This window comes from Miscanthus floridulus, chromosome 8, assembly GCF_019320115.1.
Source record: "Miscanthus floridulus cultivar M001 chromosome 8, ASM1932011v1, whole genome shotgun sequence".
Classification (NCBI taxonomy): domain Eukaryota; kingdom Viridiplantae; phylum Streptophyta; class Magnoliopsida; order Poales; family Poaceae; genus Miscanthus; species Miscanthus floridulus.
Genome location: NC_089587.1, coordinates 119,652,894 through 119,669,647, shown reverse-complemented (window position 1 = coordinate 119,669,647; position 16,754 = coordinate 119,652,894). Strand labels below are relative to the sequence as shown.

At 42.1% G+C, this 16,754-nt stretch overlaps 1 protein-coding gene across 1 annotated transcript; it reads right to left on the bottom strand.

Annotated features, from left to right (window-relative positions):
* Positions 1-908: 908 nt before the first annotated feature.
* Positions 909-16,518, bottom strand: LOC136469819 (two-component response regulator ORR2-like). Its single transcript, XM_066467870.1, has 4 exons — positions 16,182-16,518; positions 1,694-2,271; positions 1,303-1,590; positions 909-1,193 (listed from the first exon to the last, which is right to left on the bottom strand). The coding sequence occupies exons 1-3, from the start codon at positions 16,516-16,518 to the stop codon at positions 1,441-1,443; spliced, it is 1,065 nt and encodes a 354-aa protein (XP_066323967.1). The 3' UTR covers positions 909-1,193; positions 1,303-1,440.
* Positions 16,519-16,754: the final 236 nt, after the last annotated feature.

Sequence of the window (16,754 nt, the reverse complement as noted above, 5' to 3'; positions counted from 1 at the left end):
CGTGAGTAGAATTTCATGCCCGTATTCACTCATCGGTGAAATGTTATGCTCATGTCTCACCCATCAGGTACGATTGCCATCTCTAATCAGTAAGCATTTGCATAATGATCATATCAGCTAACCTTGTTCCACCTGGAGGCAAATAATACCACTAGGCATTCCTGCCACAAATGACTTGGATGGTAAACTCACCTTTCAACTAGTATATTGCCTGTGGTAATGCTACGGTGCTATTTAGAAACACAAATCAACAAGAAGCATAATAACTCAGCTAACAAAATAATAAGCATTATAACTCTGTTGAAAGTGAGATGCCCTACACTAAAAAAATATCAGTACATCACTTCAGTCGAATTGGCTGCTCTCCTACCCTAGTCACCAAGCAACTGCTGTGATTAGCTTGGACAAATTCTGAAACCTCCTTCCATTCCCAATTATGGAGCAAATCAAAACCTTTCTTCATATTTGGGTTCAATAAACTTACAAATTCATTAATAAAGTGCATGCTTACCTTTGTTTCAATGTTACCGGATCATTCTTGTAACATTTGGTTTTGTACCGCAGATTATAAGTGCATGCTTACAGATTCATTCACATGATAGCGTTGAGTATATAAAGCTACCATGTTTTCATATCCTCATTTCTTACTGAAGAGTAGCCTTCATAGATTTATATTTCCTGAAGAATAGCAAAATCAATTTAGCATGATAATTGGCCATGTTCACTTGTCTTATAATCCGTACTTTTCAGCTTGTTTTTTCAGCCGGAACAGTATTTTTCTCTCACAACAAATCATCTAGAACAGTGTTTCGGCTTGTTTTTTCAGCGAAGCGAACGAGGCCAATGGAAAACAAAATGAATCAATATAACAGAAACATACCACTGAAGCTAGCTAATGCTTCGATCTTTTTTGAATACTTAAAAATCTTAGCTTTTGAAATGATGAAAATATAACAAATTTTCCCTAAACATGCTCTAGAAGCAGGTTAATTTAGCACTTTTGAGTCAAGAAAAGGTTATGTTGTTAATGATAATAAGTCCATCAATCCAAGTCTTATTTTTTTGGGGTCATCAACAGGCAACAAATCCCATCTTGCATTTGCATAAAGGATATGAAACATGCACTTTGCAGCTTCTAAAGAATCATCTCCAGCACCTTGTGGTTGAGCAGCGACTCGTCATCCACGCAGTCCCTAAATCCACCATGTGAAAAAAAACAAATAAATCTTTCACGCAAAAAGGCGCTCAAAAATCAAAATCGCATCGTTGAACAGAGGTTGAGCAAACAAAAAGAAAATACACCTGCTTCGTGGAGCCTGAAAATAGCAGTGCGTTGCTTGGTGCAGCAGCAGCAGAACTCTGCATTTGCATCATCAGCCTCTGTTGGCGCCCAGTACTGAACTGCACTGCAGCGTTGCTCCTGGCTTTGCTGCTTGCTGCTCAGGCGCACCACAGGGAGAGCGAGCAGCGGCCGCCCGATGACCATCTGTGCAGGAGCTCGCCCAGGCACAGCACGGCATACACCAGCACGACGAGCTTGAGTAGGACCGGCAGGTACTGTGAGAGCTCCAAGCTCGACGACTGCAGCACCTGGCAGAGAAGCAACAGAGACAAAACGCGATCAGAGAAATGAGGAAAAAAAATAACCTTCCCGTCCGAGGGCGAGGAGTGGCAGCCGGCGCGACGTACGTACCATGGCGACTTCGGTGAGGTTCGCTCGCCGTCCCGACGGCGACGTGGCGCCAGCGGTGACGCCGCTGGAGGGCGGGAGCACCAGGGGCTTGTAATTCCGCTTGGCCACGACGGCCTCGCACCGCACGGCGCCCTTCCTGGGCCTCGTCGTCGCGGTGGAGCAGTTCCAGAGGCGCTGCACGTCCTTGCTCTGGAGGGGCTTCACGATGAAGTCCTCGGCGCCGGCGTTCAGGCATCTGCTCCGAGCAAGCAGTAGATCGTGGAGACGGGGACGGAACACCGCCGTCGTCGCGGGGCCAGGAGACGGGGACGGAGGCGCGATCGTGGGCCGCGGGGACTGGAGACGGTCACGATCGGGAGAGGCGAGGCCTGGAGACGGTGACGCCACCACCTGATCCTGGTCCTGATGCTCCACGCGCGACAGGGACGAAGGCGCGGTCGTGGGGCGATGGGGCCTGCAGATCGCGAGCACCAGCGGGGTTCGGAGGCGGGGCCTGGAGGCGAGCAGCTTCGGTCGCGGGAAACGGTGACACCGGACGTGGTGTGGTCGAGGCGGTACCAATAGAGATTTTTTTAACACTTTTTAAACTAATTTTAAATCTAACTGTTTATTTTTCTTTTCAAAACTAATATATTTGACCACACCTATTGCCATGGCGTGTGCCGCGCCATGCATGGTGGCGCGGCAGGAGGATGACGTGGCGACGATCGGGGCTACTGATCGGTGACGTGGCAGGGTCTGCCGCACCACCGATCTTGACACGGTAGTGACACGTCACGGCGCATGGCGCGACAGTACCTGGACGGTGACACCGGACGTGGTGTGGTCGAGGCGGTACCAATCGCGGATGTCGCGCGGATGTGTTGCCTTGCGTAGGGTACCATCATGGGACTGAAGGCGCGCCCAAGATCTCGGCAAACCAAGGTGCATAGGGTACCATCATGGGACTGGAGGCGCACCCACTAGAGATATCAAGCTTTGGTTCGTTGGAGGCTTGCAGCGGCACACATGTGTGTCGTTGCCTCCGCTGAAGACCTTGACCACGTGTGGTTGGTGCAAGCAAAAACATTCAGCCTGTTTGGTTGGGGCTGAAACGATCGTATATGATCGTGGATTATTATTGCTGGCTGATTTGATGTGAGAGAAATACTGTTTTGACTGGAAATTTATGATCGTTTACGATCAAACGAGCAGACCGACTGAAGAGAGAGGAGACCGGAGGGAGAAGAGAGTTTTTGTAATTTTTTATTGCCCTGTGGCTAACCGCAAGCATATGGTCGATTTTAGCTAGGGACTGGCTCATGGCCACTCCCACGATGCTACTGTCGACCTTAAGAAGCTTAAGGTCACCTTGTCTGCAACTTTGTGGGTGCCCTATGGTGCCAAGTCAGGTTTTATGTGACATTGAGGAGAGAGAATATAAGAAGAGAGAGAAAAGACTGCCATTAGCTCTGGAGAGAATATAAGAAGAGAGAGAAAAGACTGCCAATACACAGCTTTACACGATGCTCCGAGCCCACCCATGTGCCCTCACCTGCTCACCACAAAGCTCTTCTCTCTCCTACTTGGTAGCCGCCCATCGACCACCGCTGTGACCGAAGTTGAGGTCGCAATCTCCCTTCATGGCTTGTTCGGCTGCCCATGTTCGGCTGGCTGGTTTGTTTTTTTTCCAGTCAGAACAGTATTTTTTTTCTCACAAAAAAACTAGTTGCTACAATATTTTTCAGTTGTTACCGTGCGGAATTAATGCCAGCCGAACAGCTGGCCGTCGATAGCCACATGCTAACGAGGAGCACTTTGGCCGACCTTAAGGATGATGCGTCTTGCGATGCGCAGCCTACAACATAGGGTACGAGGATGGCGCTCGCGGCCATCGGCGCATGGGTGGAGACGGCGCTCGAGGTCGTTGGTGCAGGGATGGACGAGGGCCGCACTTGTGGCTGCTGGTGTGAGGGAGTCCCACCACCGCCTTGGGGTGCAACAGGACGGTTGAGTCGGTTGGTAGAGTGGTCGAGGGCGGGAGGTGCACCAGTGATGGAGCAATCAAAGGCAGGAGCGGCACGGCCGTCGGTGCAATGGAGAATAGACAGGGAGTTGCTGCCGGCGCAATGGACACTACAAGAAAAATAACCTTCTATATATGACGTTGCATTTATATCGTAGAAACTAGAAATTATGTCATATTCACAATTTGAGTCAATGGTTTCAAAAATTCCCGAAACCATTTACTCCCTCATTTATTTTTCTGTTTACACATGTCGTATTGGCTTTATCCTAAGTCAAACATTTATATCTTTGACCATCGAATTAAAAAAAAGCTATATAAGTTCATGATATAATATTTATGTTTTTAGATTCACTATGAGAAATCTCCTTAGCCTACCCCAACTTATTTGGGACTTAAAGGCTTTGTTGTTGTTGTTGTTGTTGTTGTATGAGAAATCTCCTTTCATAGTCTATAATTCATATGTTGTGAAACTATAATAATTTTTTTAAATAGATGGTCAAAGGTAGTAATGTTTGATCTAGGACAAAATTAATGTGACATATAAATAAAAATGGAAGGGGTATTTCCTTAATTTGTGATAAATTTAATCTTTTGTCAAAATTTGAGTTGCATACGAGTTCAAATTTGATGTGAGGTGCGCAAACTTCAAATCAAAGTGCAAACTGCAAACTACTGTTTCTAGACAAATAGTACCTATGCAACTATGTATGTATAAGATAAACTACAGCCATTTTTAAAAACACCTACATAGCTCGATGGTACGGTTGCTTAATTACGTCCCATAGAAAGGTGTCAGGTTCGATTGCTTTAGCGCATTGTTTTTTTTTGTTCATGCACCACTTTGTATATATTGTATATATATATATTATGTAAAACTGCAGTCATTGTCAAAAACGTATTTGTAGTTTAGTGGTGGAGTCACTCCCCTGCAAACTGAGAGCGCTCATGGCGTATTCTTTTCTACTACGCTGGTTATGGCGTTCGTGCCTCTGGTCCTCGAGGAGGAGTATGACGATGAGGACGTTCGAAAAGGATCAGACGGATATAGAGGAGGTACGCAAGATTCTAGTAAAACAAAGCAAGCCTTTCCTACATAATTCCAATAGCAAGATGATTAACTAGCTATCAACTAGAGCACACAAGCTACTTGAATTAAGCTACTCAACAAATCAAGTTACACAAACTACTTGAATTAAGGTACTCAACTAATCAAGGTACAACTAATCGAGGTACACAAGATAAGAAACTAGCTGAATCACTCTACTCAACTAGTCACTACACAAGCACAAGAAGAATTATTAAATAGCTCAACGGCAGTGATGGAAACCAACGTGGCAAAAGACAAGAATTTTTCCACCTCAGTTGCTTGCCGGAAACATATGTCCCTATCGAGGTGAGTCCTTGGATTCTAGCTCCTCTGCAAGCAACGTAGGACCTCAAGCTTGACCCTCAACGTAGGTGCTTGTCTGAGACTGTGAATCAACAAGGCACTCCAACTGGCCTCTTAATTCCACTAATGGTTGCACTATCCTCTTGATTTTCTTATCTTCTCTTCTTTTCTTTCTCATCTCTTCTTCCTCTTCTTCTTTTCTCTTCTTTTCTTCTCTTCTTTCCTTTACCTTTCAGAGTTGGATCCCCTTTTGGACCCTACCCTTGCTCTAGAGGCTTTCTTGCTCCCAGCTGAATCACTCTCACTGCTGCCAGCTATCATAACTTCTAGCTCCTTCTCTCCTTGAGGTGTAGAACCTCCCTTCTCTTCTCCACTTGCCATTCCTCACGCGGTTAAGCACAAATCACGAGGATTAAGCTATAATACCAATTGAAAAGGATCAGCCAAGCGTAGAGGGAAGGGTGAATAGGCTTGTTTAAAATTGAAACTCATTGCAGCGGTTAGAAATAGGCGCGACACTGCCACACTTGCACACAGAACCACCGTGGTGCGACAGTTCTAGGTACAACTGTGGTACTGCCATGATTTAGAGCCTCTCGAGAACACAATACAAAATCTGCTAGATGAAAAAATGGATCGAGTAAATTACTAGTGTTTCTGGTAGTGCATAGAGCCTATTTCACCACTTTTTCAAGGTTGGAAGCTTTTGCACAAGTAGATCGGGAGTTAACCCTAGAAACACAACCAACATAAGAAAGAGCACAATAACAACAATAAGAACATGAGGACATGGTATTTATTTCGTGGTTTGGTTCGCCACCAAGGCTTGCCTACTCCATGTTGAGGAAGGCATCAAGGCATGGGTTTCCCCGAACCCTATCCTCTTCTCAAGTCAAGAGAGCAAGTCTCTAGCTTGAGAGTTCTTACTAGAATGTCGAGATGATTACAAACTTTCTAGAGCACACACAAGTGGTTGTAGTGCTTCTATGGGCGACGCCTAGCTGGCTAGGAGCTCTTGCTCCAAGAGTAACAAATGCAAGACGTCGGATTGAATGCGAACCAAGTGCTCTAGGAGTTGGAGCTCGGTTGGCAAGCTCTCTTATGAATTTTTGAGGGCAATCTCTCAAAGAATCATTAGGGATTGATGGGAGAGGTTGGGGGCCTTCAATGGCTAGAGAGAGAGTTATATGAAGTTTGATTAGAGTGAATGATCGAAATTTTTTCGTTGGGAGGTGGAATAAAGGGTATAAATACTCCTTAGGTCTCAACTAGCCGTTAAGTCACGACAGTGCCACAGAATGTGTGACAGTGCTGCATATTGATGCAACACTTCTGCGCAAGCCAACAACAGAAATGGGATTGAGGTTTTGGCTAGCTTGGCTAAGGTGTGAGGAAATAACAAACAAGTATGGTGGGTTGTAGGTTGAGCACATGGTTGCACATTAAACCATGTAGTTTGCATCCCTCTTGCTAGTACGACGGTTCCTTTGCTCAATTTCAAAATACAAAAATGAATTTAAATCTCCATTGAGTCCACCACCGCAACCTTTTGTAATTAGGGGCTCCACCATGTTAAATAGTATACATAATATCCTCATTACTTGCTCACCTTGTTGTCAACTCGATAAATTTCATTAATCCTCTAATTATATCGTCACTATTACCAAAACCCACATTAGCGCTTAATTGCACTTACACTTTTACACTACTAGCATTTAGACTTTCTAAAAGCCAAACAGCTCCCATAAGCCAAAAACCAAAAGCTCACTATAGCGAGCTTCTCACTTTTGGCTTCCGGGAGCTTTTTAGCTTTTGAAAGGCCCAAAAGTTGTGGTTCAAAAGCTCCCAAAAAGCCTAAACAAAAAGGCCTTGAGGATGAAGAAAGTCATTCCCCACTGATACACCATGTAGATAGTTATTGATACTATTATAAACCACCATATTAGACCATATAAGTCTAAAAAAAGTATAATGTTCTAGATAAAAATATACCATGTGACGTCTCATGGAATACGAAAAAAGCTAGATAATAGATAAAGCAAAATAAAAATATAAAAAATAATGGAAAAGAAAGATAACAATCAAAATAGAGAAAAAGGGAAAACAACATAAAAATACATCAAAGAACATCATATGAATAATATTTGAACATTCTAAAATATACCATAAAATATCTCATGGTTACCATGGGAATAATAAAAAATAATCGTGGAACATCCCATATACACATAGACATTCTTAAGTACATCATAGAGCTTCACATGTATACTTCGCGAACATCACGTGTACATAAGGAATATAGGAAATAAAAAAAGAAAAACACAAAATAAAAAAATAATTTAAAATAATTAGAGTAAAATAAATAAGGGTAAAATGGGAAATATAAATAAATAAAAATTTTATGAATGTATAGAAATAAATAAATAACTTAAGTAGAAAAAAGTTAATAAAAGATTAGACAAAGCATAAGAGGAAACAAAAATAATAAAAAGGAAAAACACCGCCAAATAAAGAAAAATAAAAGAGAAAATTACATGGATACTAAGTGAATAACCTAAAATATACCACAGAATATCTCAGATGTACTACGTGAATACTCAAAGATAATCATAGAACAACCATTTATATTACGTGAACATCCCAAAATACATCAGAGAACGTCACATGTATACTATAAAAACATCATAGCAAGACATAAAGGAAAACAATAATAATAAAAAGGAAAATACTTTTGATAGAGGAAAATAAAAAGAACATCACATCGATGCTACTTGAACAACCTAAATTGTACCACACAACACCTCAGTATTATGTGAATACTCAAATCTAATCACAGAACATCACACTTATACTACGTGAACAACCAAAAAGACATCACGGAACATGATATGTATCCTTTGCAAACATCACAGGTATACTACACGAACTTCCCATTTGTACAACGTGAACATTCTAAAATACATCATAGAACATGACATGTATACTACATGAACATCACGCGTATACCAGGAAATATAGAAAATAAAAAACATGAAATTAAAATAATAAAATAATTAGAGTAAAGTAAAGAAGAAAAAAAGGAAATACAAAATAAATGATAAACTCTATGCATATATATAAATAAATAAATATTTTAAATAAAAATAATTTAATAAAATATTAAGCAAAACAAAAGAGGAAACAAAAATAATAAAAAGAAAAACCCACCAAATAAAGAAAAATAAAAAGAGAACATTATATGGATACTGCTTAGACAATCTAAAATATAACACAGAACATCTCAAGGTAAAATATGAAAAAAATAAAATATAAAAGAATGATATAAATAGAAAAGGAGAATGAAATACCAAATAAAAAAGAAGAAAAACAAAAAAAAATGAAAGGAAACGAAAAGAACAAGAGAAATCTATGGATAACAAAAAAAGACAGAGAGAGAAAGGGAAAATACACGTAGGAGATGAAACAAAATACAAAAGAATGAATGCAACATAACAAAAAGAGAAAAGAAAAGGAAAAGGAAAAGGACAAATAACAACAAAAAACTACATAAAGGATGAAAATATGAAATAAAGAATGAAAAGAAATATAATGATAAAAAACAAATGAGTAAAAAATAAAATAAAATTAGAAAACATATAAAAAGGAAAAAGGAAACAACTTATGGGCAAAAAGAAAATAAAGAACGAAGAAAAAAACGGAGCAGCAGCTAACAACTAACGTAAAGCGCCGAATATTTTGAACATGTTTTTTTTTTTTTTTGAGAAACGAATATTTTGAACATGTGGGCCAGCTGAAGAACTAAAATTGTGCAGCACTACCTACAGCCCATCTGCATTTCTACGGCCCAGCAAGAATTCACTATAGAGATGGTCGGCACAGGCCTCGGGACCGACCGGTCCGACCCTTGGCGCTGCCATTCGGCACGCTCGGTGCGACGGTGGCTGAGGAGGAGGACCCACCAGCGCTCGGAAGAGTACTAGAGGTTTAAATAGGGGCCTCGCTGGAGTAGCTGGGCCTAGGCCCAGTCCGCCCCTGGCCATCGACATGGGCTCCATCGGAGCTCAAAGTTGTTGCGCTCTTGGGGATGAGTGGATAGTGGATGACAAGCCGCCCGCCCGCTCGCTCGCCCGCTGCCAGCCGACGCCATCATCGACGTTTGGATGGCTTGCTTCCCACGCGGCCACGCCCTTCCGCGCCTCCGGCCGCACGTCTAGCAACGTCCCCGCCCGTGCACGGTGCACCCGTTGATACAGCGGAGGATGGCGGCAACTCGTGTGGATGGACGAAGGGCCAACGCGGAAACATAGCCCTCTTCGACCTCTGCCGCGCGCACCGGTGCCTCGATCGGTCGACTGCTCTGAGCGCTTGACGCATCCCCCAGTTCCCGCGCGTTGTCTCCTTGCCGCACCCTTACCTCTGTCGCATTGGTGTGCAAGCGGCGCGCGGGAGCCCTCCCGGACGCTTGCTCCACGTGCACCCGGCCATGCTCGCCGCGCCTCAGGACATCCGCCTCAGCCTCACCGTCATGGAGCTCCGCGAGACATCGTTCTAACAGGAAGCCACTGCCGCCGCCGCCATGCTACTCTGTGCTTGCCGCTTCCGTCACTTATGGATTTATGCTTACCGCCCGTCAAGCCAGCCACGCTCCCCACAACAAAGGTGATTTTGGTATCTCGCTGCTCTGCGTTGCTGATGCTTGCACTTTAGGTGTTCAATGAAATGCCAGTTCAGGATGATAAATTCATTGGGCCTTCTTTCAATAAATGTTGTTCATTGCCCTGCTCACCATCTTCCTATTGTCTCACCTTCTCTCTTCTAGAATAGCAGTGCTAAGATTGAAAGAACTGTTATCTTCTTCTAAGAGAATCTTTCATCCAATAGTGATTGAAGGCCGATGCTAAAAGTTTTTGACTTCTCCAACCTTATCTTGCTAGCTTTGAATGCTTAATTATATTTCATCTCTTAAGTGTTCATTTATCTTCTTCAAAGTGAATCTTTCATCCAATAATGATTGGAGGCCGATGCTAAAAGTTTTTGACCTCTCCTATCTTACCTTGCTGGCTTTGCATGCTTAATAAGTGTTCATCTACTTACAAGGATCAATTACCTGCTGAAATATGCAGTTGGGTGAGCTTATCTAAATCCTTAAGTATGGCAAAAGTATGTGATTATTATCTTGCGATCCCTGAATGTAATTGTGAAGCATCTGTTCCACACCATGAATTAGTTACATAAATCTTGCAACAACGGTTCTGATTTTAGTGCTCCTGGCCTCTCAGCATGCCTTGCTGGATATAAGATTAGCAAAGCCTCGCATTTAAGGTGGCCTTTTCCCAGCCAAACAGCTGAAATGTCTCAAGGTGATTGAGATTTGATGAATCTGAGACCATGCTCTAGTCGTATGGTTGTCTGGTTAAAAATATAGTGGACATATTCTTCTTTCAGAAGTGCTATAAGGTGAGGTGAAACTCTTCCTGTGATCAGCATGTCCTCACCAGTTCTAGCAGATCACCACTACACTCTTACAATATTGTCTGAGCATGTGTATCCATTATCCCGTTAAAATTGTTTAACCTCGAAAATATTTTGCACTAGAAATCGGCTTTCACACCTCCTAGAGGTTGGTGATGACATCACAAAAATGATTTCTCTTCTTCTAGGTAACCAAAGAATAGGCTGAGTAGTAGGTGATTCCGATGTTCTGCTTTTTATTATTATTATTATTATTATTATTAAGGCTATAAATGGTGATACTGATTTAAACTTTGTGAATAGCTTCAGAACTAGAACTTTACATGCATCTCATTTTTCTCCTTGGATTCATCTGTCACTGTATACATTCTCTCTGTTTTCTTATCTGCTAGATTTTTTCCCGAGTCAGTTGTTACTCTGCTTATATAGTTAATTTCCCCTTGAACAGATGGCTGCAAATTAATATTGAGTTTATCAGAGACATTTGTATGACTGCTTACTAATATCGAGTTTATTGGAGACACCTCTATCTACTCCAATTATCTGTGTTTGGAAACATGTTGTCCTATCTCTAGTCCTTTTTCACCTGTTATATGCGGTATGCCACACAGGTGGAGTGCTTCTATGTTTTGCTGGTCAAAATGAATTCAGCTGAAATGCCCTTGCTCAGGTAGAGATCATACTAATGCCATCTTCAGTAAGTATTATTTTTGTCAATTTAGTAGAGTTCTGATTTTAAGAAATGACTATATCCTACTGGGAAGTGGTTTGCTTTATTCTTTACTTATATTCCTGCTTTAGGTCTGAAAATGTGGAGGGTAGCAGACAAACCGTGTACCTGCATTATTGAGTTTATTGGCTGTGTCCTCCTGCATGCGAATTAGCTAAACATCAAATTATCAAAAGGTTCTTCTTAATGAAATACACGTGAAGTCTTGTTCTAGAAAAAAAATTATCAAAAGGTTTTGTAAATTCTAAAGGGGTTAGGTTGCAAAACTACCCCAGCAAGATAATCGTCTTAAATGCAATTTTCTTTGACGGAGCAGAATTGACTTCATGATGGGTGCAGTTTACCCACCTAAAATTTTCTCATAAATGACAATACCATGTTTCATTCCTACAGTAGGTAAATTATCTCTTCCGTTGGTAATAAAAGAGTTATGTTCTCTCTTTGTTCAGCATCATTTTATTTCTATCGGCAATTACACATTATTACCCTAAAATGCTGGATCTAAAATGGTCTTCCATGTACTAGGATCTCTCTGTGGTGTCACAAAATGTAGTTAGACAGCGATTTGGTTGCTTCGGAGTTTCTATATTGGTGTGGGATTACTTAATGAACTGTCCTGTATGTATCAGGGCCTCCATCAAAAGCTTTAGATCTTTAATTGAATTACATCCCCAGATCTGTATATTTTTCAAGAATTTGCATTTGACGTGTTCCATTAAGAGAGGTTAGAACCAAAGAAACAAACGTCGAAAGGTCCAAAACTGTACAGGCATGGATAGTGTACTGAGATAAGTATGTGTGCCTCTAATTTCCTTGATGAATCTGTTCATTTTTTTTTAAAACGAGAATTAACTCTGCTTTTAAGAAAGCAAAAGGTAACAAGGTCTGCTGGGGTTACCAGCCACAATACGAGTCCAAGCAGGATAGAGCTAAGCCGACTAGATCTCAAACACATCCGTTGCCGTTGTTGTCCTAGGCTTAAAGTTCTTCAGCCATCTCAGAATCGCTTCCAGCGCTTGCGACACACGCTCCTTGTCTTTCTCCTTCAAAAGGACGCTCCATCTCTGCAACAATGATACCGCCACATATATCACATCAGTTGGTGTCTTAATAAACGATTTTTCAATTGCCATCTTGTTTCTCGTGGTCCACAATGCCCATGCAAACCCCGCAAACAAAAATATGACCAACTAATTCAGCAGAGGCCCCTTGCCCTGCATCCAAGTAATAGACAACTCCTCTAAAGACCTAAGGACATGTAGTCGAACTCAAAAATATTTTGCAGAAGGCCCCATACTAGTTTGGCCAAGTGACATTTAAAGAATAGGTGGTTAATCGATTCAACACAGTCACATAAGCAGCAGCTCATATTTCCTTTCCACCCTCTCTTTACCAGGTTACCAGCTACCTGAAGCTTATTATGGAACACTTGCCAAAGAAAGAACTTGTTTTTTAAAGGAATTTTGCATTTCCAAATCAGACCAGCAACTCTACTAGGCATTCCCCGGTCAGTCAAAAATCTATAGAGTGATTTTGTAGAGAAATACCCTTTTGGCTTTAAGGCCCAGGAGACAATATCAGCTACATCACTCTCAGGAGTGCACCCTTGCAGAGAGTCAGTTAACTCAATCCAGCTATTGTACTCTTGGACAGACAAGGTCCTTCTGAAATCCATAACCCATTCTTCCTCATCCCAACACTCAGAAACAAGCAATGAGGGTTTCTCACCATCCTGAAAAGATTTTCATGGCTTATACATAATGGGACCTCCTTGGCCCAACAGTCCTCCCAAAATTTGCAGTGATTTCCATTTCTCACATTGAACACAGCCCCCCATTTAAATAGATGTTTCACTTTGTGGAGGCCTTGCCAGAATTGGGACACTCCTTTTGTCTTAGATTCAAAAAAACCACCCTCATCCATATATTTTGCTTTAAGGATCTTGAACCAGAGTTCATCAAGCTCCTTGAAAATCTTCCAAATCCACTTAACTATTAAACAATCATTCATAGTTCTAGTGTTTATGATCCCCAAACCCCCTTGGTCTTTTGGTCTACAAACCATTTCCCACTTGGCCATGTGGTATTTAAATTTGTCTTCAGCCCCTTGCCAAAGAAATTTGGCCCTGATGCTATCCATTTTCTTATGAACCCCATCAGCTAACCAGTAGAAGCCCATACAGTACAAAGGTATGCTGCTCAAGCAGGAATTGGTTAAAATCTGTTTCCCTCCCGAAGTCAAGAATTTCCCTTTCCATGGGTCGTCTAGTAATCATCTTTTGAGGCATAAAGTCAAAAGCCCCCATGGTTAAATGATGGTCACTGATTGGAATCCCCAGATACTTCATAGGGAGTTCCCCAAGTACACAATTAAGCATATTGGCCATTTCTTCCTTCTCTCCCTGAGAAACACCAAAACCATACACCTCACTCTTATGATAGTTTATTTTTAGGCCAGTCAACCATTCAAAGCAGTATAAAATCAGTTTCAGGTTAGTTATAGAAGTGGTAGAGCCATCTATCATGATCAGTGTATCATCAGCGTATTGGATATGTGTTATACCCCCAGGTATTAGATCCTCCAGAATCCCTTTAATATGCCCTTTTTTAGTGGCTTTATCAAGGAGCACCCCTAGAGCATCAGCTACTAAATTGAACAGAAGAGGAGAGAGAGGGTCTCCTTGCCTTAAACCTCTAAAAGTCTTAAAATAGGGGCTCCTTTCCCCATTTACATTGATACACACCTTTTCATCTTTTACTGTTTTCATCACCCGAGAGATTAAGTCATAGGGAAGCCTTATCCTATCATGACTTGTTCTAAAAAGCTCCACCTAACTCTGTCATATGCCTTCTCAAAGTCTAATTTCAGAATGAGACCCTTTTTCTTTGATGATTTCAATTCATGTAACACTTCATGTAAAAGCACAACTCCCTCCAAGATGTTCCTCCCCTTAATAAAAAACTGTTTGGTTCTGAATGGGAAGAGAGAATTAATTTAGAAGAGGCTTTGGATAAAATGAATGTAATTGAGGAGCTTCAATGGAAACAAAAAGTGGGAAATAACTGGATTTTGCAGGGGGGTGCAAATACCCAGTTTTTCCATCAGTTCGTTAATGGAAGGAGGAGAAAGAAAACAATTACTTTTCTTGAAAATGGTAATGAGGAAATTAGAGGTCAAAATGCTATCTCTTCACACATTGTGGATTACTACATGGGCCTTTTTGGGCATAATGAGCCCTGTAGTATGTCCCTGAGTTCTGAGTTTTGGCCTGCTGAGTTACAGGTGTCAGAGTTAGATAGGTTGGATCTGGTCAAACCTTTCTCCATGGAGGAGATTAAGGAGGTAGTGATGGAAATGAAAGAGAACTCGGCTCCTGGCCCCAATGGCTATGGGGTAGTGTTCTTTAAGAAATTTTGGGAACACATTAAGGATGAGATGAAAAATATGTTTACAGACTTTTACAATGACAAATTAGATATTAAGAGGTTGAACTATGGGGTGATTACTCTGGTACCTAAACTAAAGGAAGCAAACAACATCAAACATTTTAGGCCCATTTGCTTGTTAAATGTAGACTTCAAGTGTTTTACTAAAGTGTTAACTAACAGGCTAGTTCCAGTGGCTAACAAAATTGATGAATCTGTTCATCACTGTAGGCAAAGTTTCTCCACATCTGCATTTTTAGACCATCATGTAAAATTTATCAATATTTTAATTTTGTATTCTTCTCATTTTCTTTTCTCCTTTGAAGCATAGTTTTGTATCAATGATCCATCTGGAGGTTTTTTTCTATTTTATTCAGAGACATTTCCACCAAATTGCTATCACGGCTTCCTTCAAACTAAAGTTACATGTTTGGTGACCACCAGAAGCATGCTCAATTGAAGAACCTGCAGAAGTTGCTACTGTCATCCATGAACATATGAAGATTTACTCTGTTCTTTTCCTATGTGCCTAGTGATTACAAACTTAGAGAAAGAGAGAGATCCTTTTTTTTGGCACGCATGCTTTAACCATTTTATAATCAAATGAAAGTACTAATGTATGGGAGCAACCACAAAGACCGTGTATTTTTGCTGTTATTAGTAGCCATCTGTTATCGACAAGGCTTCAACAACATCTGCTGTACAAGTGTATAAGACCCTTCCACACTCCCAAATTACTCAGAGGTCAAATTCAGAATACCAATCCCACTGCCTCTCCACCAAAGCACAATCACATCCTCCTCAAAGTTCCATAGCTCTCGCTAATTTTTCAAAAGACAATCCTTATCCTACGTAAGTTATAATCTATGTATAGGGAACGGCAATGCTAGCGCCCGGACGTCCGAACGGACGCCCATGTCCAGACGCCCGCGCTGCACTCTTGTTTCCCGCGCTCGGACCAGCACGCCCCCGCCAGAGCCTGCATTTCGCACGCCCACGTGGAGCGCGCCTCGCGCCCCCTTCGCTTCTCTTTGCATTGCAACATGTGCAACACCCGATCTATTTTTGCAACATTTAGATGAAAATACTTGCAACATATATCTGAAACAGCTGAAAACACTTACAACATACGTCTAAAACACTTGCAAAACACCAGAAAAAACTTGAAAACATGTGTGTAACCATTGCAAACGTATGCAAACATCAAGATGAAACACTTACAACATACGTATAAAAACACTTGAAACACTTGCATATATATGCAACATCCCGATCTAGTTTTGCAACATCCAAATAAAACACTTGCAACATACGTTTGAAACAGATGAAACATTTAGAACATACACTTGAAACATACGTGTATAGCCCATTGCAACATGTGAAAAATCCCGATCTACTTTCGCAACATCCTTATGAAACACTTACAACATACCTCTAAAACATCTGAAATATTTTAAATGTACACTTGCAACATGCATCGTATCTCGGTGCGGCCTCCTCCGCCATCTGCATCGGGCGCCGCAGCCATAGCAGGAGGCGAGGCCGAAGGGCTTCCGCGCCAAGGCCCGACGCTTCTTCTTGCGCTGGGGCCTCAGTGGCTAGCTGGCGGCCGAGGGAGCGGTCACCACGCGTGGGCGCGGCGGTGCCCGCGTCGTCAGGCGAAGCGGGCCGCAGAGCAAAAGCAGTGGCAGGAAGCAGCGGGGCGGAGGAGCAGCGTGGGGTGACCGTCAACGGCGGAGCAAGCCACAGAGCAGGAGCAGCAGGCGCGACCGACTGAGCAGGAGCAGGCGGGGTAACCATCGACGTGCGGAGAAGAGCGGAGCAGGTCTCTCCTTTCCTTATCCAACCAGCGCAACGGAAGAGACGAACGTGGATACCGTAATAAAAAACGAATGGGCGCAGAGCAGAGATTTATTGGGCTGGTATGCAGGCCTACGAGGGGGCATCTGGAGGACGGACGCCCTTCAAGAAATCAGAGTCATCTGAAAGTCTGAAGCAAGGTACAACAATAGGGAAACCCTACTGCTCCAACATGT

Bases quoted from the DNA above. Each gene is read 5' to 3' on its own strand.
- LOC136469819 (XM_066467870.1), bottom strand. From the start codon at position 16,518: ATGGTTACCCCGCCTGCTCCTGCTCAGTCGGTCGCGCCTGCTGCTCCT. The intron at 2,272-16,181 runs GTACATTTAAAA...TAGTTTAAAAAG, and splicing joins ATACGATGCATGTTGCAAGT to TGTTAAAAAAATCTCTATTG. The intron at 1,591-1,693 runs GTACGTACGTCG...CTTCTCTGCCAG, and splicing joins ACCTCACCGAAGTCGCCATG to GTGCTGCAGTCGTCGAGCTT.